The 26,564-nt window shown below is 41.7% G+C and overlaps 1 protein-coding gene across 7 annotated transcripts in view; it reads right to left on the bottom strand.

The window, feature by feature from the left end:
• PCSK5 (proprotein convertase subtilisin/kexin type 5) overlaps positions 1-26,564 on the bottom strand; it is a 475,211-nt gene that overhangs the window by 95,032 nt on the left and 353,615 nt on the right. For all 7 annotated transcript variants that reach the window (XM_057548453.1, XM_057548448.1, XM_057548449.1 and 4 more), the window contains exons 21-24: positions 18,129-18,231; positions 11,893-12,029; positions 5,357-5,563; positions 4,950-5,018 (exon numbers count right to left, since the gene is read on the bottom strand). In XM_057548453.1, the coding sequence (XP_057404436.1) occupies positions 4,950-5,018; positions 5,357-5,563; positions 11,893-12,029; positions 18,129-18,231 (516 nt within the window). The remainder of the gene's footprint in view (positions 1-4,949; positions 5,019-5,356; positions 5,564-11,892; positions 12,030-18,128; positions 18,232-26,564) is intronic.

Below are 26,564 nucleotides of genomic sequence, written 5' to 3'. Positions count from 1 at the left end.
CGGATTCTTAACCACTGTGCCACCAGGGAAGTCCGTTTCATGTGATTTTTAAAACCTATTTCTTTCCTCATAATTTCCTGGCTCTTAGATCAGGCTCCTGTTACTTCATACCCAGAATTCTGAAATAGTCATCTAGCTGGTTTCTCTGCCTGCAACCTCACTCCCTTTCAACTACCCTCAACACAGTTATTGGAGTTACAAAATTAATCTTTTTAAAACACCTCTTCAAAAAACTCTCTTTTTTTTTTCTGTAAGAACCTTCAGTTATTCCCTTTTAGGCACAAACTCATGAGTCCAGAATTCAAGTTATGATTTTCAATCACTTCTCTAAAGTAATTGCCTATTCCCTTGTATTTGCAGTATTATATTCTTTCTGCAAAATTAGTGTCCTAAAATCCATGGCAGAAATCCTTCCCTCCAAACTTTTTTTCTGCAATTGCCCAGGTCAAAAGCCCCTCCATAGTGCAGCCCTGCCCTCTTATCTGTCTAAATTCCATGGAAACTCTAAGGCTCATCTCAAGTCCCACTTTCTTGGAAGCCTTCCTTAATCACTTCAGTGCCCAGGGCTTCCTCCCTTTGCTAAATTCACTTGGTACATATATTTATCCCCTTAATTGTCACTTAATTTAGTTATTTATTTATATTTATTTATTTATTTTTTAACATCTTTATTGGAGTATAATTGCTTTACAATGGTGTGTTAGTTTCTGCTTTATAACAAAGTGAATCAGTTATACATATACATATGTCCCCATATCTCTTCCCTCTTGCGTCTCCCTCCCTCCCACCCTCCCTATCCCACCCCTCTAGGTGGTCACAAAGCACCGAGCTGATCTCCCTGTGCTATGCGGCTGCTTCCCACTAGCTATCTATTTTACGTTTGGTAGTGTATATATGTCCATGCCACTCTCTCACTTTGTCCCAGCTTACTCTTCCCCCTCCCCGTGTGCTCAAGTCCATTCTCTAGTAGGTCTGTGTCTTTATTGCCATCTTGCCCCTAGGTTCTTCATGAACTTTTTTTTTTTTTTTTAGATTCCATATATATGCGTTAGCATACGGTATTTGTTTTTCTCTTTCTGACTTACTTCACTCTGTATGACAGACTCTAGGTCCATCCAACTCACTACAAATAACTCAATTTCGTTTCTTTTTATGGCTGAGTAATATTCCATTGTGTATATGTGCCACATCTTCTTTATCCATTCATCTGTTGATGGACACTTAGGTTGCTTCCACGTCCTGGCTATTGTATATAGAGCTGAAATGAACATTGTGGTACATGACTCTTTTTGAATTATGGTTTTCTCAGGGTATATGGCCAGTAGTGGGATTTCTGGGTCGTATGGTAGTTCTATTTTTAGTTTTTTAAGGAACCTCCATACTGTTCTCCATAGCGGCTGTATCAATTTACATTCCCACCAATGGTGCAAGAGGGTTCCCTTTTCTCCATACCCTCTCCAGCATTTATTGTTTGTAGATTTTTTGATGATGGCCATTCTGACCGGTGTGGCACTTAATTTAAATGGCTTTTTTTTTTTTCTTTCAGTTACTTAAAAATTTTCAAATTTGTGTATATTTTCCCCCAAGAGTAGGGACTATTGCTGTTTTAGTAAGTACGCAAATATTAATCAGTTTTCATCACCCATTTCTGAGCCAAGATAAAGGCACATTAATCTCTCTATTTTATAGATATGGTAAGGAAGTAAAGAGATCTTACACAATTTGGTTAAAATCAGTCATTAAGTCAAGTCAATGCTGACGTAGGTATGGGCCCCAAACTTAGGTTATAGTCAAGTGTCAAGTGTAAAAATGATTCTATTTGCTTATCCTCTCAATTAATGAAGAAATGTAATTTAGAACACTTAGATTTATCTTAGTTGAAATTTCCATTTAAGATATTGGTTACAAAGACAAAGAATTTGGCATCAAATCCTCTTAGAATAAAATGATATTATGTAAAATGTTATCCGTTTGTTTTCAGCCTGATAAAAGGCCCAGAGACACAGTCTGACTAGAGAAAACGCATCTAAATCCATGTGTATCCTGAGCCATGCATCTCTGCTTTGAATTTGGGCAACTCTCAGATTCAATTCAACAAACATTTACACATTTATTGTGCTTTTATTATACCCTAGACATGCTGCTAGTTCTTGTGGGAGCAGTGTATATGTCACAGAGTTTGTTCTGAAGTAGTTTACTCTCTAGGCAGAAAGATGTGTACACACCAAATATTACACAAATCAGCAGTAAAAAGTATTATCATTGGCCTACAAACCAGGGGAAACAAGAAAAAAGAGTTAATTCTATTGGAAAGATTAACAAAAGCTTCAGAAATAAGATTATAATTGATTTCAGCTAAGGCAATACAAAAATAAACAAGGTTCAACATATAGTTAATAAATTAAGAGAAATTTTCAAATTTCAAATTAGAAATTAGCAGAATGTTCTATGTCACCCTCTCCTGCAATCCTACTACACTGTATACATCTCTCTACTCTGGCAGCTTGACTTGTAAAAGATTTGGTTCCAGGTGTGTCACTTATGGCAGCCAGAGAGGGCCTCACAGCAGAATCACAATCATATCACCTTTGAATTCCCACTGCCAAGGCCAGCACTCTGCACATAGTAGACAACTGAAGTCTCTTAAAGGAGGGAATGAAGTATTTGAATAGCACTTTGTAAAGTGAATCAAACTTTCTAATTTATCTCTTTTTTTGAAAACTGATTCTTTTGGATTTTGAGTCCCCAGATTGCTGGGGTCTGCTATGGAATTCATCATCCAGGGGACACATTTCAGTCTCATCTTTAGCTGAATCAGCTAAGAGAAGGGTGGGTACATACAGATCATGGTTGTTACCGTTCCCACCCCCATGCCCAGATTCTCACTGATCCTAAATGAGTCCACACACATTCATCCACCTCTTTAAACCTGAGAGCCAAAATCATAGGTTTGAGATTTTACAGACAGACAGACACATACACACACACATACATACACACACACACCCCTCCATGATGCATAAAGATGTTAGCATGGACACATAACACACGATAGCAAAGGTATAAAAAGAGACCACAAAATTTAGCAGGGAAAATGGGCAAACCAATGGGCAAATATGGTCTGAAATGGACAAAAAAGTGAAATCAAGATAGTCAAAAACATTTATCATTGCTCCCTGCAAGAAAGACTACGTCCCATCTCTTCACAAGAAACACTGGAATTTACTCATCTTTTAGATTTTAATACTTTCATTACTTAGTTTAGATCTATTTTTGCTTCCCAGAAAATTAGTATTTTATCCTTAAATCTCTGACTCTAAGTGCTACCCCCTTCTTAAGTGCGACTTATTATTATATTTTATTTTCCAATAATATATGCTCCATTGTATAGTGGAAGGTAATGGGGGAATGGTATTCCAGTTCTCAAAACTCTGTTTTGTAGTTACATATATTATAGATAATACGTCTTTCCATTTAAGGCAGAGAGAGATGGTGATGGCCATCAGATAAATTATAACTCATGTATAATATTTAAGAATTAAGGGGGGCTTCCCTGGTGGCGCAGTGGTTGAGAATCTGCCTGCCAATGCAGGGGACACGGGTTCGAGCCCTGGTCTGGGAAGATCCCACATGCCGCGGAGCAACTAGGCCCGTGAGCCACAACTACTGAGCCTGCGCGTCTGGAGCCTGTGCTCCGCAACAAGAGAGGCCGCGACAGTGAGAGGCCCGCGCACCGCGATGAAGAGTGGTCCCCGCTCACCGCAACTAGAGAAAGCCCTCGCACAGAAATGAAGACCCAACACACCCAAAAAATAAATAAATAAATAAATAAATAAATAAATAAATAAATAAATTTATTAAAAAAAAAAAAAAGAATTAAGGGAATCTATTAGGTAAGTCCAATAAAAAATCTACTTAATCCTGGCACAGTCTAACCCCCTGCAACTTCATGAGTGCTTTATGAAGCATGGGCTTCACTGGCAGCTTGTTAGAAATGCAAATTCTTAGGCCCCACTCGAGACCCCTGAATCAGAATCTGCATTTTAACAAATCCCCCTTGTGATGTGTGTGCACACTGAAGTTTTAGAAGCATGAGTCAACCAGTCACAGGGTTTCATGGAAACTCTATGAAGAGAGATTATCCCATCCATCTTTAATTTAGGTTGGGTTTCCTTTCAAAGATCCATAAAACCAAGTGCCAATTATGTCAATATCTTGCCTAAATTTACATTAAGATACATTCTTGGGGTTTGGTGGCCTCCCGATTTTTCATTTTACGTCCAATCCAGTGGTGCTGTGTGATACACACTGTTCTGCAGGAGAACCAGGCGTGCATGGGGAGAAAGGAGAAGGCAATAATTTGAACTAGAGAATTATATGGAAGACTGGCAAGTGCTTTTCATTGTATGATGGGGATTTTAAACTCTACGGACTCCATGTTGCTTTCCTCTCAAAAGATTGTCTTGGGCTCCAAGCAGTAGAATCGTTTTTGCAAAGGAAAACTCCCAAACTTCTGAAAAGCTTTTGTGTTTCATATACGGAGTGAGTTAGAGTAATTATGTATTTCTTTGCTTGAGTTTATTTCTCTCCCACCATTACTCATTTCAAAATTGTCACCTTGAGAGGCTGAGCAGAGGCCGAGTCTCAGGCACCCTGAAATGTGGTTGCTGTAGGTATCACCTGCCGACTAGGTAACAACCAGAGGAAAAGATACCTGTCCTTTCCTAAACTTGAGTTTTGCGAAGACTAGCGACCTATCCATTGCCTCAAAAGGGAGCATCTCTCACTGTGACCCTGTTTGCGTGGAAGTGAGCCCACTTAATGGATACTGATGGTGACAGTGATGATGACAACAATGACAAGAGTCCCTGTTGAAGGAATGACAGGATGCGGATGTGTGAAGAAGGACACAGTTATTTCAACTCTAAGGAAAAAGGGAGATGACGTACCTAAATTGCATCCCAGACACCCTTCTTCACAAGGCATGCATTCTTCGTAGTCTGGGTCTTGGACTTCACCTATACAACAAGAGGAGCAAAAAGTACAGTTTCATTTTCGCTGAATGGAGACACATTAGTTGCTATAAACATATGTTGGCGTGTAGCTTATTTTCAAGCAAATCATAGAGCAATTATGAAACCCACAACCATGATTGAGGATGTATGTGTCACCCACATTTTATCTCCTTCTATTAATTTAATAGATTAGATTAGTTTGATTGGGTACAAATAGCACAAAGTTGGACTGTATGCCATGCAACTAGTTTTGAAATCAAGTTAGTAGGTTTTATTTATTAAAGAAGTAAGTCCAGTTTCTGGGAACGTAGTTGGGTATATAAGTGATGAAGCAGCCTTACCTTGTCCACACTCTAACTGCCGGCAGGTGCGGTTGGAGGGCCCCAGGAAGTAGCCACGCCTGCATCGTGTGCAGACGTGTGCGCTGTGGCAAAGCTCACAATTGTCCGGGCAAGGCCGGCAGGTGTGGCCCTCGTCAGGGTAGTGGCCTGTGGGGCAGCTCTCCTGGCACTCTCCCCAGTACAGGAACCGCTCTCGGCCGTGCTTATCTAAACAGATAGAAATGAGCAAAATTAAAAGAAGGAAAATGTACAAAATTAACCATGAAGGTAATATAACTGAAGTCATTTTATTAAAAAGATATGACCAACTGCTTTTGCTCCCAGTATACCAGAAAGATAAGAATGGTTGAATAGAAAATGCAGTATCTTTGAACTTGTAGTTGAAAAGACTTCCTTGGGCTCCTTTTGGTGTCTGTAGAAGCTCACAGAGTTGGGGACTATAGAGATCCCATGAGAATAAACAAATTCTTCATGATAGATGCATTTCTATGATAGTGCAATCTTTTAGAATGATTTTGAATTCTGTTATCAAAATCACACACTTGTGTTAACTGTATAAGGACTGACTTTTTGCACAGCTACCAATTCCTGTATTGACAGCCTATTGAAGCACTCAACCAAACATGCCTCTTTGACTCCTTTATATGAATTCCTGGAAGTTCTGAGCGGCGGTCAACATTGGACTCTGCAAGGAAAGAATCAGCAGTACTCCCAGTATGAGACTGTGGGAATCTGCCCCTGCAGAAGACCCAATGTTGCCCCTGGAGGGAATGGAAAATTCTAATCAATTCCAAACTATCATAATGAATGCAAAAGGATTCTAATCAGTTCTAATCATACACTTAAACACACAAGATTAATGTAGATGCACCTAGAGGCCTCCTACCTCCCACCCCCTGGAGTTTTTGCTTGTGCTAAGTGTGCCCAGGGCATCCATCTTCTCTGAATCAGGTCTCCCACATGCCCCTGGCTCTGAAAATATCTGCATTACCTAAAATAACTGGGTCTAGAGCTCACTCATCATGTGATCTACCACACGAAGACCCAGAACCATTGACCTTCAAGATGCAACGCTGCTGGGATGTCCCTGGTAGTCCAGTGGTAAAGAGTCTGCCTTCCAATGCAGGGGACACGGGTTCAATCCCTGGTCAGGGAACTAAGATCCCACATGCCGTGGGGCAACAAAGCCCACGTGCCACAACTACTGAGCTTGCACGCCTCAACTAGAGAGCCTGTGTGCTGCAAACTACAGAGCTCATGCACTCTGAAACCCATGCGCCACAACTACAGAGCCCACATACCCTGGAGCCCTCATGCCACAACTAAAGAAGAGAAAACCTGCAGGCCACAACTAGAGAGAAGCCCGTGAGCCACAATGAAGAGCCATGTGCCACAACTAAGACCCGATGCAGCCAAAAATAAATAAAATAAAAAAATAATAAATCTTAAAAAAAAAATTGCAAGGCTGCTGAATTTGTAAAGATAGCGCTAACCCCATGTTACAAGTGCAAAATCTGAAAGTCAGTATAATATTGAATATTAGATTGAACCACATGAAATTGCCCACATTCGACGGTTTTTTACCTGTAAACTAGGCACTTTCAAAGGTTTTAACCTAATGTTCTTATTTGATTAAAGCCTTATTTCAAGTACAATTTAAAAATCACACCCTTGGATTATGGACTCTGAAGCTCCCTTTTTTCTGATGGTGATTTCATGCCAGAAGTCTGCTGGTCCCCATGGGACACAGAAAATAAGGAGAGTGTCCAAAGAGGTAGTAGAAAAAAGTGTTTGCAGTCTCCAAGTTAGACTTGGAAGAACATTATCCTCTAAGGGAAAGAGAGTGTTTGGGAGGATGTAATGTGCATTTGGTGATTCTACAGCTATAGATCAAGGTTGTGGAGCCCAAAACCCCAATCTGGTGGGACCTCGAATCTCAAGAGACCACAAAAAGGTCAACTTTCCAAGTTTTGTTCTTCTCATTTCTACCCTGACTCACTGAGAAAAGATTCTGTTTTACAAAATGCCAACCTTCTCACATGTTGGTAGGAAGATGTGAGGGAGATCAGTGAAAAGCCCACCCTCTCCTCCATCCAGCTGTTGCTGTACATTCCCTACACCTTCACATGATGTCAACTCAAGATCCAGAGGCTTAAGGGCAGCTTGGCATGGTGAGTTCTAAATATATATTTGTTGAATGACTGAATGAATGAGTGAGTGAATTCATATTTGTCAATATTCCTATTTTTCCAACATATCCAACTGGATCAACAATCTTATAAAATTAATTAATTTATTTATTTTTGGCTGTGTTGGGTCTTCGCTGCTGCGTGCAGGCTTTCTCTAGTTGCGGCAAGTGGGGGCTACTCTTCATTGCGGTGTGCAGGCTTCTCATTGCGGTGGCTTTTCTTGTTGCGGAGCACAGGCTCTAGACGCACGGGCTTCAGTAGTTGTGGCATGCGGGCTTCAGTAGTTGTGGCTCACAGGCTCTAGAGCACAGGCTCAGTAGTTGTGGCACATGGGCTTAGTTGCTCTGCGGCATGTGGGATCTTCCCAGACCTGGGATCGAACTAGTGTCCCCTGCATTGGCAGATGGATTCTTAACCACTGCGCCACCAGGAAAGTCCCTGGATCAGCAATCTTAAAAATGAATGATGATGGGTTCAGATGTTAGAGGAAATGTTCTCCAATTCCATTTTATTTATTTATTATTTATTTATTTATTTATTTATTTATTTGGTTGCACCAGGTCTTAGTTGTGGCTTGCCGGCTCCTTAGTTGCGGCACGGGGCCTCCTTAGTTGTGGCATGCGAACTCATAGTTGCGGATGCATGTGGGATCTAGTTCCCTGGGCAGGGATCAAACCCAGGCCCCCTGCATTGGGAGTGTGGAGTCTTAACCACTGCGCCACGAGGGAGGTCCCTCCAACTCCATTTTTATTGTTCAGATATGGCTTTGCTATTTGGACCCCTCTGGGTATTATAATTTGGGTTTAAAGGACAGAGATTTAAAGGGTCTTGTTGTTTAAAATACATGGACCATGCAAAAGGAAGTCACTTAGGTACCTTAACGATGGCCAGCTTTCCCCACGTGATTGGTTCAGGATTATGCCGAGATTTGATATTTCTACTAGCTTGACAGCATGGCAGCTCACTTAGCTTTGGATGATTATTTGGACACCTCAGTGATTCGAATATCATGCATAAATTTTTGGCTACTTGCCCAGAGTCTCAGAATTTAAGTTCCTGTAATGATATGGGGGGAGAGGCCAGTTCTTGTAGTAGAAGTGCTGATATTTTTGTTATGTGACAAAACCGTTCATGCGGTAATAGGAGACAAGAGTTAAAAATCAAGGAACTCCAAAAGAGGTTCAGATTGGCTTTCGTTTATACTGAAGAGTAATTAACTGTTTCCAGAGTATTTCTTGGCAACCGATTTTGTTAGAAGAGAAGGTGGACCAACGTGAAGGCATTGGATGTCTGCCGGAGGAAAGGAAGGTTGAGGGTTGAAAGACAGGAAGGGAACAGGATTGCTGGAAAGGATGAAAGAAAGGCTGAGGGACTCTGAAAATAAACTTTATGAAGTTTACTCCAACATTTTGCTTACTGAAGCTGTTGTATGATTGGTAGAATTTAGCTTTGGGCTCAGTTTGGTAGAGGATAAACCTAGAAGAGAGTTTAGAGTGAATTTTCACCAATAGAGCTGGAGATCTGCCTTTCCAAAAGGATTCAGACCTAACATTATCAAAGTTACAATTAAGCAAGGGATGAAATTTCTACAGAGATGGGACAGGCTTATGTGTGTAGGTGGGACTCCCTAGCCAGAGGAATTTCAGCCTTTGAATAAAGCTTATTGATATAGAACTGCACCCATTCTATCATCTATCTTCTGCAGCTCTGCCTCATGGATTAGCTGCACTAATATGTGGACTTGGGATAGTACAGTCTTAACAGGCAGAAAACCCTGCTAATCAGAACCCGCTCAACCATCCCCTCTTCAGGAAGCCTCCTGTTCTTGCTACAGCTGAAAGCGGTGACCTGTAGTAGGGTTGCTACCATTCATTCAGTCTTTATCTAATATCTTCCTGTTTTATAATACATGAGGACAAACCCTTCTGTTAGATTGTAAAACTCCTTGAAAGTGAGTATCATGCTATTATTTACTGCATTTTCCATGGTACCTATGTAGAGTAACTTATATGTGGGAGGGGCACAATACATTTTTTAAAATTATTGATGTATAGTTGATTTAAATGTTGTGTTTATCACATGTGCTTGTGAGCTTGATAGCTCCCCAATCCTCAAAGACTTTTCTGATGAGATCAGTGGTGATATTAACAAACATAAAAAAAATAGTTGTGCTTTTTTTCTGCTATACAGAGAAGTAACTCAGCTATACATATATATGTATATTTCATATTCTTTTCCATTATGGTTCATCACAGGATATTGAATATGGTTCCCTGGGCTATGTACTAGGACCCTGTTTTTCGTCCGTCCCATATAATAGTTTGCGCCTGCTACTCCCAAACTCCCAGTCCTTCCCTCCCCTCCCTTCTCTCCCCCTTGGCACCACAATACATTTTGTTAAGAGAACAGGTTAAACACAGACTTTGAAATAGAAAACAGAGAAGAAATGTCAGGGCATTTTATGTGTGGATTGGTCCAAGTAGCCATAGGATGCTTAGAACGTTTTAGATACTTGTTTAGCATTTAAGCTACTCCGTAGTTGTGTATATATATGAAGATTTAGTGTGTTTTAAATGTGAAAGGGAATTTAGATGCTGTCTTGTCCATTCTCCCCCTTTTTACAAACATGGAGAGACTTAAAGAGGTGAGGTGATGGGGTTAGTGTCTTCTAGTTTATTAGTGACAAAGCCGAGACTAGAATCCAGGTTTTCTGAGTGATATTGTTTCTACTGAACCATCCATTCATCCATTTATTTATTGTGTGCCTTCTATATGCCAGATTCTGTGCCGTGCTCGAAATACGGCAGAAAACAGGTAGAAACCATTGACTGCTCTTACAAGGCACAGAGTCTGATGGACAAGGTAGATAGCAAGGGTGAGGAGGCCTGTGAATGGGAAGTGCTGGGCTCCAAGGGTGCTCACATGAAGGGGGCTTAGCCTAGACAAGAAGGTTAGGGCAGCCCTCACTGTGGAAATGACATTGAAATGGAGGCCTAAAGGATGAATAGAAAGAGATCAGGTAGACAGTGGCTGGGGAACATCTCAAGTGAAGTCTGAACAGCTAGAGAGACTGAAATGCCTGTAGGAGCAAGCAGGTACAAACAGTAACAGTAGTAATAGTAGTGATAATAATAATAATTGCTAATATTTAGTGAGTACTTCCTATGCACCCCACCCCATTCTAAGTGCTTTATTATTATCTCATTTCATTTTCATAATAATCCTAAAAGAAGGCAGCCATGATCACCATCTTACAGATGAGAAAAGGAACAGAATAAGCAGGTTAGTGGTAAAATTTGACAGATATACTTTGTTTATGTATGAAACACAAAGAAATCATTTTAATTTATACAAAGAAATGTGTTATCTCTCATTTTTCTGCAAATGCATGATACTCTTCATTTATTCTTCATTTTTCTTGGTTTTATTACAAGCAAGAACAAAGCTAAATAATTCTCTCCTATTAGAAAAACTGTGTAAATGTCATGATGGTGGTAACTGAGAGCCTCAAGATTAGTGAGACATCTGGGAGGGGTGGGGACTGTGACAAAATGGAGAGCAGCCCCGATGGTCTCCAGTCAACCATTTGGGGACCATATGGAGCAGTGTTGCCAGATCTTCCAAATTTTCAAGAGAAACCAAAAACCCAGGTTTTTATTTGAAATTTCCCAATTTGGCTCAAATTTTAAAGTGCTCTGTAAGTCAAATAAAATATGAATTAGTCCCCCATGAAGTCAAAGTGGGGGCCAGCATATGTAGGGAGGCTGGAAAGGAGTCAAGGGTCAAACTACAGAGGACTTGAGAGATCATGAAATATAATTTAATGACAGCAGAAACTTTAGCATTTCTAAGGCTGGGACAGAAAAGGTCATATTTGTGTTTGGAAAAGATTACTCTGTTCCCACAGGGCTCTGCCAACTTCTAAATGGCATAGCTCAGGGCTGAGGAGACCCTGACCCAACCTCTATGACGCTATTTCTCTTAAAGACCAAATATGTCTGCCTTAATTTCCTAGCTTTTCACTTTCACCTCAATGAGTCTTAGCTTTGTCTAGCTCATGTCTGTCATCGTGTTTGCATGCCCTTTCTTTCCTTTTCTCTGGAAAGACATCTCTTAGTTTCTCTCTCATCTCCTCAAGGGCAGCGGGTCTGTGTCTCCAACAATTTGAACTTGTGTCCTGACAACAAGCAGAAACTTCAAGGTTGTACATACTCTTTAATGAACAGACAGCTGTCTAATCTCACCCCCTTGTCCCCAGAGATGAAGCTTTTTAGTCAAACCAAATAATGTCCAGTGGGCGAGCAGGTTTGCAGCAGGAAGAAGAAGCAAGCAACCAGACTCCCTCACCTACTCCACAGGAGGTGCAGTTGGAAGGCTCATCTCCTTGGCATTCTTGGCAGGTGGAGTGGCATGGATGGCATTGGTTCTTAAATTCAAATTTGCCCGAGGGACAGTTCAAAACGCAGCGACCATCATCAAAAATCCTAGAAGAAACCAGACTTTTAGAGTTTGTAAGGGTGACTTTATGGAGTGGTGTTAAGTACTAGAACATGTGGTGTTTGTGTTTCGCTGCACATTCTTGGTTTCATTGTTCGAGAAACAAGGGTGATGCCTGGGACTGATCATCTTAGCACATGGGGAATATTGGTCATGTACCCATCCTTGGCCAGAGATTTGGACCCAACAGCAGGCATGCCAGGAACTGGCTGGAGATGTAATCTTGATTCTAGTTTCAAACAAATTAACCAGTACCCCGGGGATTAAACCCACACTGTAGGCTCCAGACAAATCCGGCCAACACTCAGATGGAGGTCTTTGAACTTTCAAGACACTAAATGGGTTTTTGAATCCAGAAGCCTTGGAGTAAATATTCTTTCTTTAATTATCAGCATGCCCACACTTTGCAATGGGAATGTCAAGTCCAAGGGCTCCCGAAGAAGCACCATCCTGTAGTTTAGGTGCTACTTATAAACTTGACCTACACATATGGCAAGTAATCAATGAATTCTGATTTTTTTTTTTTACTTTTTTTAAATTAATTTTTTTATTGGAGTATAGTTGATTTACAATATTGTATTAGTTTCTGCTGTACAGCAAAGTGAGTCAGTTATACATACACACATATCCACTCTTTTTAAAATTCTATTCCCATACAGGTGATTACAGAATATTGAATAGAGTTCCCTATGCTATTCAGTAGGTTCTTATTAGTTATCTATGCTATATATAGTTGAACTCTATCATTTTTGCAAGTATTTCCTGATGTATAGGGTACCACAGTCTCTATTTTCTGACCATGTTTGCCATCACCTACAGGGGCACTGCAGATAAGTTAGCATGTGGGCTTCTAAAACCTTTGGTTTTATACACATACTATATATATATATATATATATATATATATACCATAATGTCATGGTTAATGTTTTCAAAGTTTTGCTTCTTCTTTCCCTTGAAAGTAATCCCAAGAGCAAATGTGATGAAGTAAATTGTGTCCAAGAATTTTCCTCAGAAGAAAATCCACAGTGTCTAAGAGCGAGAGTCAGATGGGTCATGTGAATGGATGAAGTGAGATGGGGAGCTCCACCCCCAGAATTTCTGTGGGGAGAGAGCCGAGATTCTGTATTTTTGACAAGTTCCTAGATGATGTTCATGGTGCTGGTCTAGAGAGCATACTTGGAGAACTTCTCAGTGATAGTCTGGGTTACTATGGAATTTGCTAAATGATTCCTACCTAAGTAATACAGGTGGTGCCAAACTGGCATCTCAGAGAGCTCCCTTAGAGCAGTAGTTACTGTGTCAGTCGTGAGGGTGTGAGGCCTCCAAGGGTGTGATGGTGGCATCCAGATCTGGGAGAACTGAGGGCCTGCAAACAAAGCTAGGGTTTTTCTCTCTCCCTCTCCCCAGTCTGGATGTCACACGGAAGGCCAGGTGTAGGTCTTGAGCACCTCATTTCTGGGGTGGTGTTTGCTTGTCTAAATCCCTGTGTTTCTATAGCTAGAATCAGCCCTAAATGGAGGATTGGCATTTCAATACCAGGTTTGGAGGAAATTGGGGTGGGGACAAGGCATCTTGAATATGTGTTGCTGCAGTCTTCCACCTCGTCCCTGAAAGTCTGTGTCATTTGCATCTGTTTGGAAACAGAATGGGATTAAGGCCAAGCATACAAGAAGGACACCTCGTTCTTGGATCCTCAGCCCCTCAGGCTCTGGTCAACATACCCAGCATCACTGGAGTCAACAACCTTTTTGGCCCACAGCAGAGTGTGGAATCCCAGCCCTAAACAGACATGCACACACAGCTGGTTGTTCATGTCGAAACAGATCGCCTGCACCATGACCCGTAATGAGAAGACTGTGCTCCAGACTTTTAGCTGATGGCACTAATGCCAGCTGGGAATATCCTGGTCCCACCCTTGCTCTGGTTTCTTAGCTAGAAGATTTGTCAAGGAATAATTTGGTCATGGCTAGTTAAAAAAATGGAAACAAAACAAAAACCTCCCTTTAAGAGAGACTATGTAGGAGCTTTCTGAGGTTTTTAAACAAGTGAACTACTCTGTTCTCCACTGAAAAGGAGAATGGGGCATGTTTATTTGTGAAGGTTCATTTTCTTGCTAAATTAAGTTGAAAAAGAGATGGCAAGTACATCATCATTTTGTTCTTTATAGGAAGAGATGACAGATTGGTTTGGGGCAATTATTTATCTTGAGAGAGGTGATCTAATACTGTCAATGGTTGGAACCATTTAAAACCCTTCAGGAACTTGGGTGGGTATGGAGGTGAAGCAGATGGTGTAGCGCTGCCATGTTTATGTAGGGAAGGGGCTGTCTTTCTTACTTGAGAGCTTGTTTTAAGAAAGTACCAAGCAAATAATTGTGCTTCAAACCACCTCCCTCTGTCTCTACCCTGAAGAAAGCACAGGTGACATACCCAGTTTTTGTAAGAACATGATTCTTTATAAAGATCGAATGATAAGGACAACAGTCATGCTTGAGTGAAGGCACGGAATTACATCATCCCTTGCAACCTCCCCATCCCGCTCAAGAACAATTGCTAAGGAACTTGAAGAAAAGTCCCATTTCAAGTGACACAGATTTCTACCACCACCAACAAATCTCCCCGAGTGGAGAAGAGATATCTTGTTCTGGGCTACATGGGGCTGATGAAAATTTTCTTTAAAGTGAACTCAAGCCATCTCTGGGACCACCAATCATCCAGTTTGTGGATTTCTAGGACACTCAGGCAAGCTCATCTCTGCAGGGGAAGGCCTTCTCTCCCCAAGTCACACACGCTCTTGGCCTTTTCATAAGCTGTGAACCATTCCAGGTCCAACAGGCTCATGGAAAGGAAGAAGGTGGCAAAACCAAGTGCTGAAGAGCTGGGCAGAGGTGAAGTTCTCAACGTTGGCACTAAATTTTCCAGAAGCCCCAGGGTGTGTGTGTGTGTGTGTGTGTGTGTGTGTGATGTGAACTGGAACAAAAGAGTTGCAAGTCAGAGTTAGCTGGTCCTCTGCTCTGATCGTTGGTTTGGTCTAACTAAAGCCATCACAAGGGCATTTACTGTAATTTCTTGGCACATTAACGTTGTAACAGAATGAAATCCCGCAAAGGATTTTTTTTTTCCTGAATTCTTGAAACAGATCAAATAAAACATTTGAGGGTGGGTCAGAAAACTTTTACATGCTTTTAATTAGTTCATAGACTCTGCAGTTCCTTCAGGACTGGGTTGGGAAATTAGCTCGTGCAGTGAGGACCACGGCATTACAGAGCTAGACGTGTTAAATAGCGGTGGCAAAGACGATACTTGCTTCCCCCAAGTTTTTAATCATCTTGAAGGAGCTAGATAAACCCAAAGGTTTATAGAAATGTAGAGGGAAAGCTAGAAGATGAAGAGAGCGCTTTTCAAGTTTCAATTTCCTTTAAAACAACTTCAGAGTTAAATTATTTTTTCAAATTTTATTATGGAAAAATTTAAACATATGTAAAATAAACAAGACATAACAGAACCCCCTCTATGTACTCATCACTCAGCTTCAATAATTGTCAACACATGGCCAATCTTATTTCATCTACATCCCCAGTGATTTACTTCCCTCTCATATTGTTTTGAAGAAAACCTCTAAGTTAAAAGTTAACATTCCTTTCCCAGATAAAAACTCCTTTAGGGATGACCTTTATTGTACCAGGACTGGAGATACCCCAAAAACTTAAGAATAGGAAGAAACTCAGAATGACCAATAGTTTATTCTGTTTGCCTCACCTTACCCCTTACCTGCACCCCAGATCCATTTTCTGCCATTCTCTGACCTGCTATGCCCTGGAAGTGCCCACTAGAGACTGCGTCCCCAAGCTCATTTCCCCCACTTGTAAATGGTGTTCCCCATTGGCATCCAGGTGTTTCAGACAGGGAAACACCAGCAGGAGATCTGAGGGTGGGGGGAGAGAGAGATTGGGGTATTTATTCCTCTGGAACCACAACCTGGCTTCCTCCTCACATGATTCTGGAGTGGCTACGTTCCCTCCAGCTCCAGTTTCTATCAGGCACCCCTTCTTCTATGGCTACAGGGTTTCCTTCAGGCCTAGGGTGTTAAAGCTCCCCCAGTGTTCTGGTCCCTGAGTGCTTCACCAGCCCTTGACTTTGACCTCCTGAACCACCTATAAAAATCCATGGATTTGCACCTAACACTGAGCTGGACATGAAGCAGGTGCTCAAGACCGTCTTGAGTAGACCTGATTCTACTCAAGGAAATACTTTGGGAAATACTTAAGGAAAATACTTGGCTGCCCTTTGAGGACAAATAAGTCAACGACACCATCTTTCAAAATAGTTTCTTTCTCCTCATCTTCTAACCCCTTTCTGGAAAATGCAGGTAAGAAAAGTCAGCTAGTTCATTGCCATGATGCGATGCCCTTTCTTGGATGTATTTGCAAGTAACTGACATCAAGGAAGAGAAATGGGGAAAGAAATGGGGTGCTCAGGGAGATGAGAAGAAAATTGTTCCTGAGCAATAGGATGTCCAGGAGGACACCTGGTTTGAGATCTACACACATGCTTTTCTATCTTCAAAAGCTAAAGAATGGGCTGCTGAAGCCAAACTATTCAAATGGTGCAGGAGGTGTACCTCTGATCTTCTTGTACCAATGAGCTACGATTTTTTTAAAAAATGGCCACTGATGGTAGTTGAATTTTTGTCTCACTTCTGGTGAGCCTGGGACAATCATGACTTCCGCAATGTACACTGGATGATGGTAGCTGCCTTATTAAACAAATGCTAAAAAGTTCCCTTGGTTCAAAGATGTCCAAACATGTGATGGGATTTGATTGTTGATGTGGTGAGGAGTTAGAGGAGAAAAATAACCTATTTTCAAAATGTTGTCTGTATCTAATAGCATGCCTTGAAGCTGGCTTAAAGCAAACTCAAGAGGTATAGGTATCTTAAAGAGACACTTAGAAAATGTTATCATAGCATTAAGAATTCTTAATAAGACTATTATTTTGTGTTTCCTTCCTTTCCTCCTTCCCTCCACTCTCTCTCTCTCTCTTTCTCTTTCTGAGGGAGCTATTTGGAGAACCAAGCTCATGATATTAATTACACACTTCATCAAGTTCAATAACACATACATTTATTGAACTACTACTATGTGTTGATCACTGTAGGGGAATAAGGAGACAAATACACCACAGTTCCTACTCAGGGTGTTACAGTCCTGATAAAGAATTAGATGAAATGACTGTTGTTCAAGGCAGAGGGAACGTCCATCCTAGAGACTCACCTGCCACTGGAGCAGCCTCATTATACTGGTCTTGGGAGAAACCTTGCTTCCTATGCATTTATCAGAGCAGATGAGGCCAACAAACATTAAGTGCTAGAATTAGAGGAGTGTTGATTAAAAATGCAATGGGCTCCCAACTCTCTTCATTATAAATTCTCAGTGTATTAGCAAAGATGCTCATCCCATTCAGATACTTGCTATTTCCTCATTCATTCAGTTATCAAACATTGATTGAGTGCCTACTGTTTTCTTAGCACTGTGATAGGTAATGGAGATACAAAGATGAGTATTTCAAGGGGCTTACAGTCTAACAAGTAGATTTGTAAGTCAATGTCTGAAAATGTCACAGTTTCACTTATGGAAGTTTGTACAGAGCACAGGGGAACATAAAGAGGGTGAGGTTAATTCTATTGGAAAGAGGTAAAAAATGCTTTCATAGAACAGTTCACCCTTGAACTAACTCTAGAAATAGGAGTAGATATTTTATTCGCAGATGGAGATGATGGTTGAGGGACGGGTGTGCAGAAAGGGATGAGATTCTAGGCATCAAAGCCACCACCACCTTCACTGATGAGAAAGCCCCTGTAGTGTCCAGGGAACCGATTCTCACAGTGGTCACGGGGCACCATAGGGGGAGGACACTACAGACCTCTGACCTTGGGCCAGACCACAGCAGGTTTCTGTGTCAGGGGAAGGAGTTTGATTCTTTTTCCTGTAGGCCCAAGGGGTGCTTCTAGGTGGTAAGCACCTCCTCTCTCCATCCTGCATCTCATGAACTCCCAACCCCAGGAGATACAAGAAAGGTCACTCACCTTGTGCCGGGGCAGCCAGTGCAGTCTTCCTGGGTTGGCCCCCGGCACTTGGCACACAAGGCTTCACAGATCTGGCAGAGGCCGTGCTCGTCACTGTACTCTCCTGGGGAACAAAATCTAGTTGTTTATCTCATTTCTGCATGGCAGTGCTGTCTGGGCTGTCAGTCTGAGAGCAGCCAGATCCCTCTGTGCCTGACCAAAAGCGATGGAGACAACACAGAGAGAAGAGACCTTGAATGGCTTCAGCAGCCGGTCTGCTCTTCACCCAAGGGCCCCGGAAGTTGGAACCTCAAAAAGTTATGAGGCAATGACATAATTTTGGATCTAGTCAACATGTGTTACAGATTTTATAAGTAGGGAGAGGCTGGGGTGGGGGGGCGGGCAGCCCATAGGACCCCTTTACTGAGCTCCTACTATCTTCCTGTTAAAACCTGAGGGCTCCTGGCCCACGAAGAGCCCAGTTGTAATCTTGGTTGAAGTCAAGCCACAGGCAGGACCCACCCAGATCTTGTCCCACCGCTCTGGGGGGGATTGTGGTTACTAGTCAAAAATGGGAATTGAATGTTGGCTGACATTGGACAGATGTGAGCTGCATCTCACCCTGAAAGAGTAACAATAAAGAGATAGCCAGAGAATTCTTCATTGACTTAGAAAGTTTATCTCTCCCAAGGAAAGACCCAGATGAGGCCTTTCCACATGAAATTTCCATGAAGCAAGTTCAGCCTCACAAACTTGTGGACATTTAAAAAATTTCTCCCATGCAAAGGTGGTGGAGAGAGGCCAACCTCATTGCAGGTGATTACCTCATGATGGGTGTCTATTCATTGAATTCAACCCTCTATTCACACTACACTCATCCTCTTCTGATATTGTCTTAAAAAAGAAAAAAAGTCAAAAAGTGTCTTCAGTCTGATCCTAAGAGCCACTTTGTGTGATTTGGAAACTGATCATGCCCAGAAAATATAGGTTCAGATTTCAGTAGAGTCACAACCTTCACTTGCCTCCCACTTCAGCCCCAACTTTCACAGCCCCTAAGCCTGTCTGAACATTGTTCATCTGAGATCCAGCCAGAAGAGTGAGGGAGCAAGACTCACCCTTGGTTTGATCGAGGGGTCTTACGCAGACTCCAAGATTCACGGCCTGATTTATTGTAGTTGCCTTGCAAAAAGCCCTGGAAACTTGGACCTGACTGGTGAGGAGTGGAGGGAAGTCTACCCCTCTGCCTTTTCCCATAGCTTTACTGAACTAACAGAGTTGGGTAAGGTAAACCTTACCTACATAAATCTTCCACTTGCTAGCACTAAACCACAAAAGTGAAAATGAAGAGGCAACCAGAGTTTGCCCTTACATGGCAGAAAAAGCCTTTCACAGAGTTATTCTATTGGTTTTGTTAACTAATGGGGAAAAGTACATACTCAGAGCAATGCAAGCATCTAACAGTGGCACACGCTGCACATCTTGGACTCTGTTCTTCTGTGCCTTCTAATAGTTGCCAAGGTACAGTGTGGACTAGAAATCTGATACATAACCTTCAGAATGGGACTGTGGTTCTTAGCCCAGGAGTGACTCCCAGAGGTCCTAGCCCCTAAAGAGTGAGGAACAAGAGGGGGCAAAGAATGTAAATGGGCAGGTTGTTCACTGCACAAGGTGCCTTCTCAAATGGTCAAGTGGAGGTGGAAATCCGCCCCCCCCCCATGTTCATCCCACCAAACTGGACAGCCTCTGCCTCTGTAAGGGGCACCTTTTACTAATTCACACAAAGGTGTTAGAATGGACTAGGTGTACTCTTGGTAATCAGCAGTCCTGAGGCAGAAAAAAGCTGGGGCTTCTGTCTAGTAGGAGTGGTGACTTCAAGATGCGACTGTCTCACTCAACACAGGCATTATAGTTCTGCAGCCTTCTTTTTTATTTTTTCAGGCTCCCCCATTCCCTTCTTAATTGTTGTCCTTGCTGAAATCTCTTCCACTTTTGTTGTGCAAGGCACAACCAATGGAGCAGTCATCAGTCCAGGCATGAGCCAGATAAAGAGCAGAGGATCCAGGGTGGACCAAGTAAGAAGAAGTAGATCATGCCTACATGGCTGATGAAAACAATTTGTGTTTACAGAGTTAGATGACAGCTATGTGTCTTTCACAAGATGTGTGCTGAGTGGAACAGGAATGGGGGAGGGTTACAGAGGCTCCTAAACCCAAAGAAAGTGTATTCTAGAGAAATGTAGGACCATAGAGAGCACAGCTCACTCACTCACTCATTCATTCACTCACTCATTCATTCCATGATATTTTCTGAACATCTATATGCCAGGTACTAGGTGAGATTTAGAGAGAGAAATTAAATAGGCCCTGTTCTTGGCTTCTCAAAGATTTTTGAGTAGATTTTTGGGGCTTCCCTGGTGGCGCAGTGGTTGAGAGTCTGCCTGCCAATGCAGGGGACATGGGTTCGAGCCCTGGTCTGGGAGGATCCCACATGCCGTGGAGCAACTGGGCCCGTGAGCCACAATTACTGAGCCTGCGCGTCTGGAGCCTGTGCTCCGCAACAAGAGAGGCCGCGACAGTGAGAGGCCCGCGCACCGCGATGAAGAGTGGCCCCCGCTCGCCGCAACTAGAGAAAGCCCTCGCACAGAAACGAAGACCCAACACAGCCAAAAATTAAAAATTAAAAAAAAAAAAAAGAAGAAGAAGAACGATTTTTAAGAGATAGTTATAATCCAAATGCTGGCCACATGTCTTTGACCTCTTGGACAGTCTAGGTTAAAGTCTGAAACAAAGAACAAGGGCATACGTTGGACTCTGCTAGACCTAGAGGCAAAGACCATTCCTTTGCCTTGGCATCCATGCCTATAGGAACTGAGACAGTGGTTTGGGTCTCCCAACTCCTGATAGCCATCCACCTTAATCTTCACGATATATTAGAGTCAATGCTAGGGTAGGATTTTAAACTAAATATACCTTGCTCTGCTAAATCAACTGCTATTTAGATGGTTCTGTGAGTTATCCTACATCTACGCCCAAAGTCTCCTCTGTAATTACAGATGATGCATGGCTAGGTCAAGCAAGGGTTATTCAGTTATTACTGTGAAAATTTTAAACTCTCCTCTGTATCTGATTTGCCTCCTCATTGGCTTCCGTAAGCCAGTAGGTGGCACTGACAGCTTGGCCTTGTACTTCCTTGATCTGCTCAACTATTATGGCCTCTGTTGGTACTGACAAAGTGCCACCTTAGATATAATCATCACTTGGAATTGCCCCATCTCTGAGATTTCAAGTACCCACTCCAGACACAACCTTCTTAAGCCCCATTATGAGTCTAGCTTACCCAGGTGGTGCCCTAGGCTGCTTGGTCATCCCTTCATTCATCTGTTTAGTTCCCTCTTGCATTCCTCACTTGGGCTAGTCCAACCTTCCCAAGACTCAGTCCCACCATTCTTTCCCCATTCTTTCTCAGAATGTGACCTCACTACCTAATTTTCTGATAAGATACTGAGTTTCCCCAGCATCCTTTTTTTCAATGTCAAAATTCCTATCTTCTTGAATGTTCACCTGTCTTCTGTCTCTGAGGAAGTTAGTCTTTTTTCTTGGCCATTCTCAAATCTCCATCTAATGCTCTTAATCTTTCCTCAGGATATTTCTCCACCAGTCTGTCTTTAGTCCTTTCTTCACGTCTCCCACCATCCTCGGATCTATAAAAGTTCTCCCTAACCTAAAACCTTCGGAAGCATTTTTCTTCCCTGATAAGTGACTCTTAAAACATGTCTTTTCCTCCTACCATTTGGAAACAAAATGGAGAAAATCTCATAACCTAGAAGCTTATGTAAGAGAATCAGCGTAAGACAGCTAAACTGTGCATCTCTCTCCAGTCTGCATGCCTCTTAACTTGAGAGCCAACTCTGGCTTTAGAACAGATGAGAATAGAGAAACCTGTCCCGTTTTTCATATTTATGTAGACGTCCAATGAGTTACATAAACAACTGCCCCCAGCCCTTGCAGGCACAAGTGTTCCACTGAACATTTGAAAGCAAAGAAACCAGATTCCAAGGACGTAGTCAAGTTGCTTTTTTTTTTTTTTTTTTTGGTTGTTGGAGCAGTAAATTCTTGTCATCTGTTTTCATTGCACAATGAAGCTGAATGTTTATGACAGGCGTGATATACAAAATTCTTAGGAAAAATCACTTTAGCACAGACTTTGGGGTCAATATTTTTGTTCTCCTCCTCAGCCTCCAAGCTCTCCCTTCTGGTGTCTTCATCCATTATTATCATGTCCAAATTATCTTTCTCTTGTCATCAAAATTTTTTCATTCCCCTTTTAGTTTCTTTCTCATCCCATCTTATAATAGTTCAAAGGCCACTGAGGCAGTAGGGTCTCATGGGGAGGAATGATGTCTCAGCAGTTGAAGACACAGCTTAAAAATTAATACTTGTAAATTTAAAAGTTTACAAGTATAAGTAAGTGCCTTAGTACGCCTGTTCCACCTCTTGATGACATTGCAGAATGTGTTTGTGTTAACAAGTCTAAGTTATAAATAAACTTTATGAAATCATCCAGAATAGGTAAACATTGATTACATCCTCCGCAGCTACCAAACATGGTTGAGACTCACATAGCAATATTTTTTAGGCTTACATGGCTAGAAGAGCTTCATGTCTCCGGCTGAAATGCTTTGCTTTCTTTGGTACCTTGTAATATTTCTTTATTGATTAGAGTCAAATTTATTGTAATATTTAAGCAAATAAATATATAAGCCAAGTAAACTAATAAACACATAAGTAGATTATGATGTGAGTTTAACACAGTTTTTTAGCAAGGGTGATTAGTAAGAGAAAATAGGAGGGACATTGGATGAGAAATCAGCCATTTGGTTTTCGATCTCGTTATTTCAGTGAGCAACCTTGGGGTACTGAATTATCTGTAGACCTCTGTTTATGTAGACCTCTTATCACTCAGATGCCAGGTATCATAGAAGGTGACTTTCCTGAATGTTTCTACGACCAGAAGTGCTAATCAAATAATACTATCCCTTTGCAAGGATGCCAACAACTAGTTTCCAACGTAAGATACCACTGTGTGCAGTTTTCATGAAAAGAAATCCATGTATTTATTACTTTCCACCAGCTACAATAAATGCACAGTAACACTTTCAACCAGTTACATACTAATGAAATAATTCAGTTTTTAAGGCCTCATTAAGTGTGAAGTTTTATAGCAAAGTTCAGAATATGAGGCCATCAACTGAGACTGCAATATCTTCACTTAAAAGTCTACACAATTACTTAGCCTTAAAAAGGAAGGAAATTCTGACACATGCCACAACAATTATGAAACTTGAAGACATATGCTAAGTGAAATAAACCAGTCACAAAAGGACAAATATTGCATGATTCCATTTATATGCGGCACCTAGAGTAGTCAACTTCAGAGGGACGGAAAGTAAAATGGAGTTTGCCAGGAGCTGGGGGAAGCGGGGAAGTGGGGAGTTATTGCTTAACGGGTACAGAGTTTCAGCTGGGGAAGAGGAAGAAGTTCTGGTGATGGATAGTGATAAGGGTTGCACTAAGATGTGAATGTAATTAACGCTGTAAAACTGTACACTAACAATGGTTAAAATAGTAAATTTTATGTTACGTACAACACATTTTGCCACACACACACACACATACACACACGTCTACACAATGAGTTTATTCCCTAGAAGGGCAATATTTGATTTTAACTAAAAACCTCGGGATTATCTGCCTTTGGGGATGGGTCCAAAGAGCACTAGCCATCTTGGGGAGCCGGTTTGTTAAACTGAGTCTTGGGAGACCTCCTGTGATAATGGAGATACATGAGTAAGTGGACAAAGCTTGTGAAAATGAAGACATCTGGCAGATGGAACACTGTTTTTCCCTTCCATTAGAAGTTACAAAGGCAGAGTGAACATCACGCAGCTCAAAGCAGAGTTCTGTTTCCACAGCCTGGAGGTGTCTGGGGGCTACTGCTTCTCTATTTCGTCCTCTTAGTGATTTCCACTTTTCCTCCCCCACAGGCTTTCCTGATTGACGAGACTTAGCCTTCCTGATCCCACTGCTTTTTCATTCTCAGGTGCTAGTGTTCTTCTGTGTGGTTTGTGCAGATGCTCTGAAATGCTACTCTGGCACCCCCATAGGCTGGCACTCCTGCGAAAAGACGGATTGTAAAATGTGGATCCAACACACTCATGAGTGTTTTGTTTCCCTCAGCCTGCGTGCTGTCCGAAGAGCAAGGAATTAAGAGTTGATCCTTTTAGTTTTTCCCTGCTGTCTGGGCCCTGAGCACAGTCAGGCTGCTAAAAAAATGTATCCAAAGTGAAGTCTTGGCCAACACACCTGAGTAGAGTGGTGATGCAGCAATCACACAAGCTCCCATTCACCGACACCTACCATATTACAAATACTGTATGTATTTGTAATATGTAATGTTTAAGCCAGACAACAGCCCCTTTTGTGAATGAGAAACCAAGGCTCAGAGAGATGAAAAATTTTGCATAAATTCACTCAACTAGGTGAGTGACAGAGTTGGGTTGTGACCCAGGTTTGTCTGAGTCTGAGCCATGCTCTTTCTGCAATATTTCCCTGGTACCAATTCATTTCCCCTTTTGGAGTTCCAAGTAGCTTTGCTATTTATAAAAAGAAAGAACTGAGTACATGCCTCCTCTAAACCACTTGGTGAGGTAAGGGTATCAAAAAGGAATTCACTGTGTAAACAAATGAACTTTTGAGCTGGCATACTGCACTAAGTAGATTTACTCCATGATTGAAAATACCTTCCAAATTTGTTTTCTCAGATAAAATGGCCACAATTTACTAAAAGGCAATTCTGCTTATCAAATTGATATTTTACAAGCAGCTTATTCTGTCCACTAGGCTAGAAGCTTTTAAGAGGAATCCCCTAATTTTTTTTGAATGAATAAAATAATTGGTTGGAACTCTGCAAAGGGATTTTCTATACTTCTTAACTATTGTCCACAACCAAAATAAACTGCCTCCTCAGAAATAGCTTACAACCAGAATTATAGTAGCCTCTCTCTGGTCCCTCAATTTATATGAAAATCTAGTATAGATGGATTGTTTCCTGTATATCTTCTCAATTAAGAGAATTTTGCACTGTCTTTATGTTAGTGAAAAGTCACTCTTTTCCTAGTTAGGGTTGCTAAAATTAAAAAGGCACTGAACAGTTGGTTCCAAGATCAGACACAAGAGAAGACAAGAGGCATGAGTGTGATTATTATCTGAATTTAAACAAAATACAGTTACAAAGCCTATTGTTGAATGTGTGGTTGAGGGAAGCCATGAGCACTTTCCTGTAAGCAGTGTACAGTGGGTAGGAATCCATTTCTTGCCCATTGGAGGTGTGCAAAGTGTCTTAACGGTCTCTCTAATTAGTGGGCTGTCTGCTCTCCCTGTAAGTGAGCCTAGACTCTCTACAGGTTCTTTTGGGCACTCCATCCCTCTCCTCCTCAGAGGTAAGATTTTATCCCCCAGTGTTCCCACCATTTGTGCTTGCAGAGGCACTACTCATGGGAGAAACTGTACAGAATGTGATGTGTTCATGGTGAGGGGATATGTGGGGTTCAATACCCAGCGCTGGAAGTAAGTGATCATAATTTGAGAAAATAACTTATTTACCTTTTGGAAAACATGGCTCATTACCTGAGGTAGGTCATGCTTGGGAGACACTAAGAAAGTAAGTGACTTGAAAGGACAGGTTGTTGACTAGAGCTTCCCGTCAGCCAGTGAGTGAGCAGGGGAGCTATCAGGCCTTACGGGCTGCATCATTTCCCTTCACTTTGGGGGTGATGAAGATGGCAGGGGAAACTATCAGGAGTGTGGCCCACTGAGCCTTCCTGACACTTTTGAACTAAACGAGGGTCCTAGCATGTGAATCGGTTAAAACCCAAGTCCTTCCCAAGGAGCTTAATATGATCTAAATGTTTTCTGTGATGGTGGAAGTCCTGAACACAGGCACAAAGATGAGACTTGTTGTCATGTACTTTCATTGCTATGGTTACCCAAAGAGCCTCCCTAAATAACCGCTTTTAAAACTTGCTCTTTTACAAACAGAAATATCTGCACTTCAAGGAGTGCAGATAGAGTATGTCCGGGTGATGCTGAGTTCCCAGATCCAGTTCGTCCTGTAGGCTTTGCTTCCTACAGCCATTTCTTTGAGTTATTTCAATATCTTCCCAGCTACATGGACCAATACCTTTACCTTTGCCTTAAGATAATATGAGCTGGTTTTCTATCACTTGCAATTATAGAGCCCTGACCAATAGAAATCCCTATGCAGTTAATGGACAGACTTCAGCAAGTCTGTAAACTGCCTGATATTGTATGCAAGATTTTGTGTGTTTGTGTGTAAGTGCATTTTCCCCCCTGAGAATAGGGTTCATAGCTTCCCTCAGATTCACAAAAAGACCTATAA

This window comes from Balaenoptera acutorostrata, chromosome 6 (genome assembly GCF_949987535.1).
Source record: "Balaenoptera acutorostrata chromosome 6, mBalAcu1.1, whole genome shotgun sequence".
Classification (NCBI taxonomy): Eukaryota; Metazoa; Chordata; class Mammalia; order Artiodactyla; family Balaenopteridae; genus Balaenoptera; species Balaenoptera acutorostrata.
Note: the sequence above shows the minus strand (reverse complement) of the source record. Positions and strands in the feature narration are given on the sequence as shown.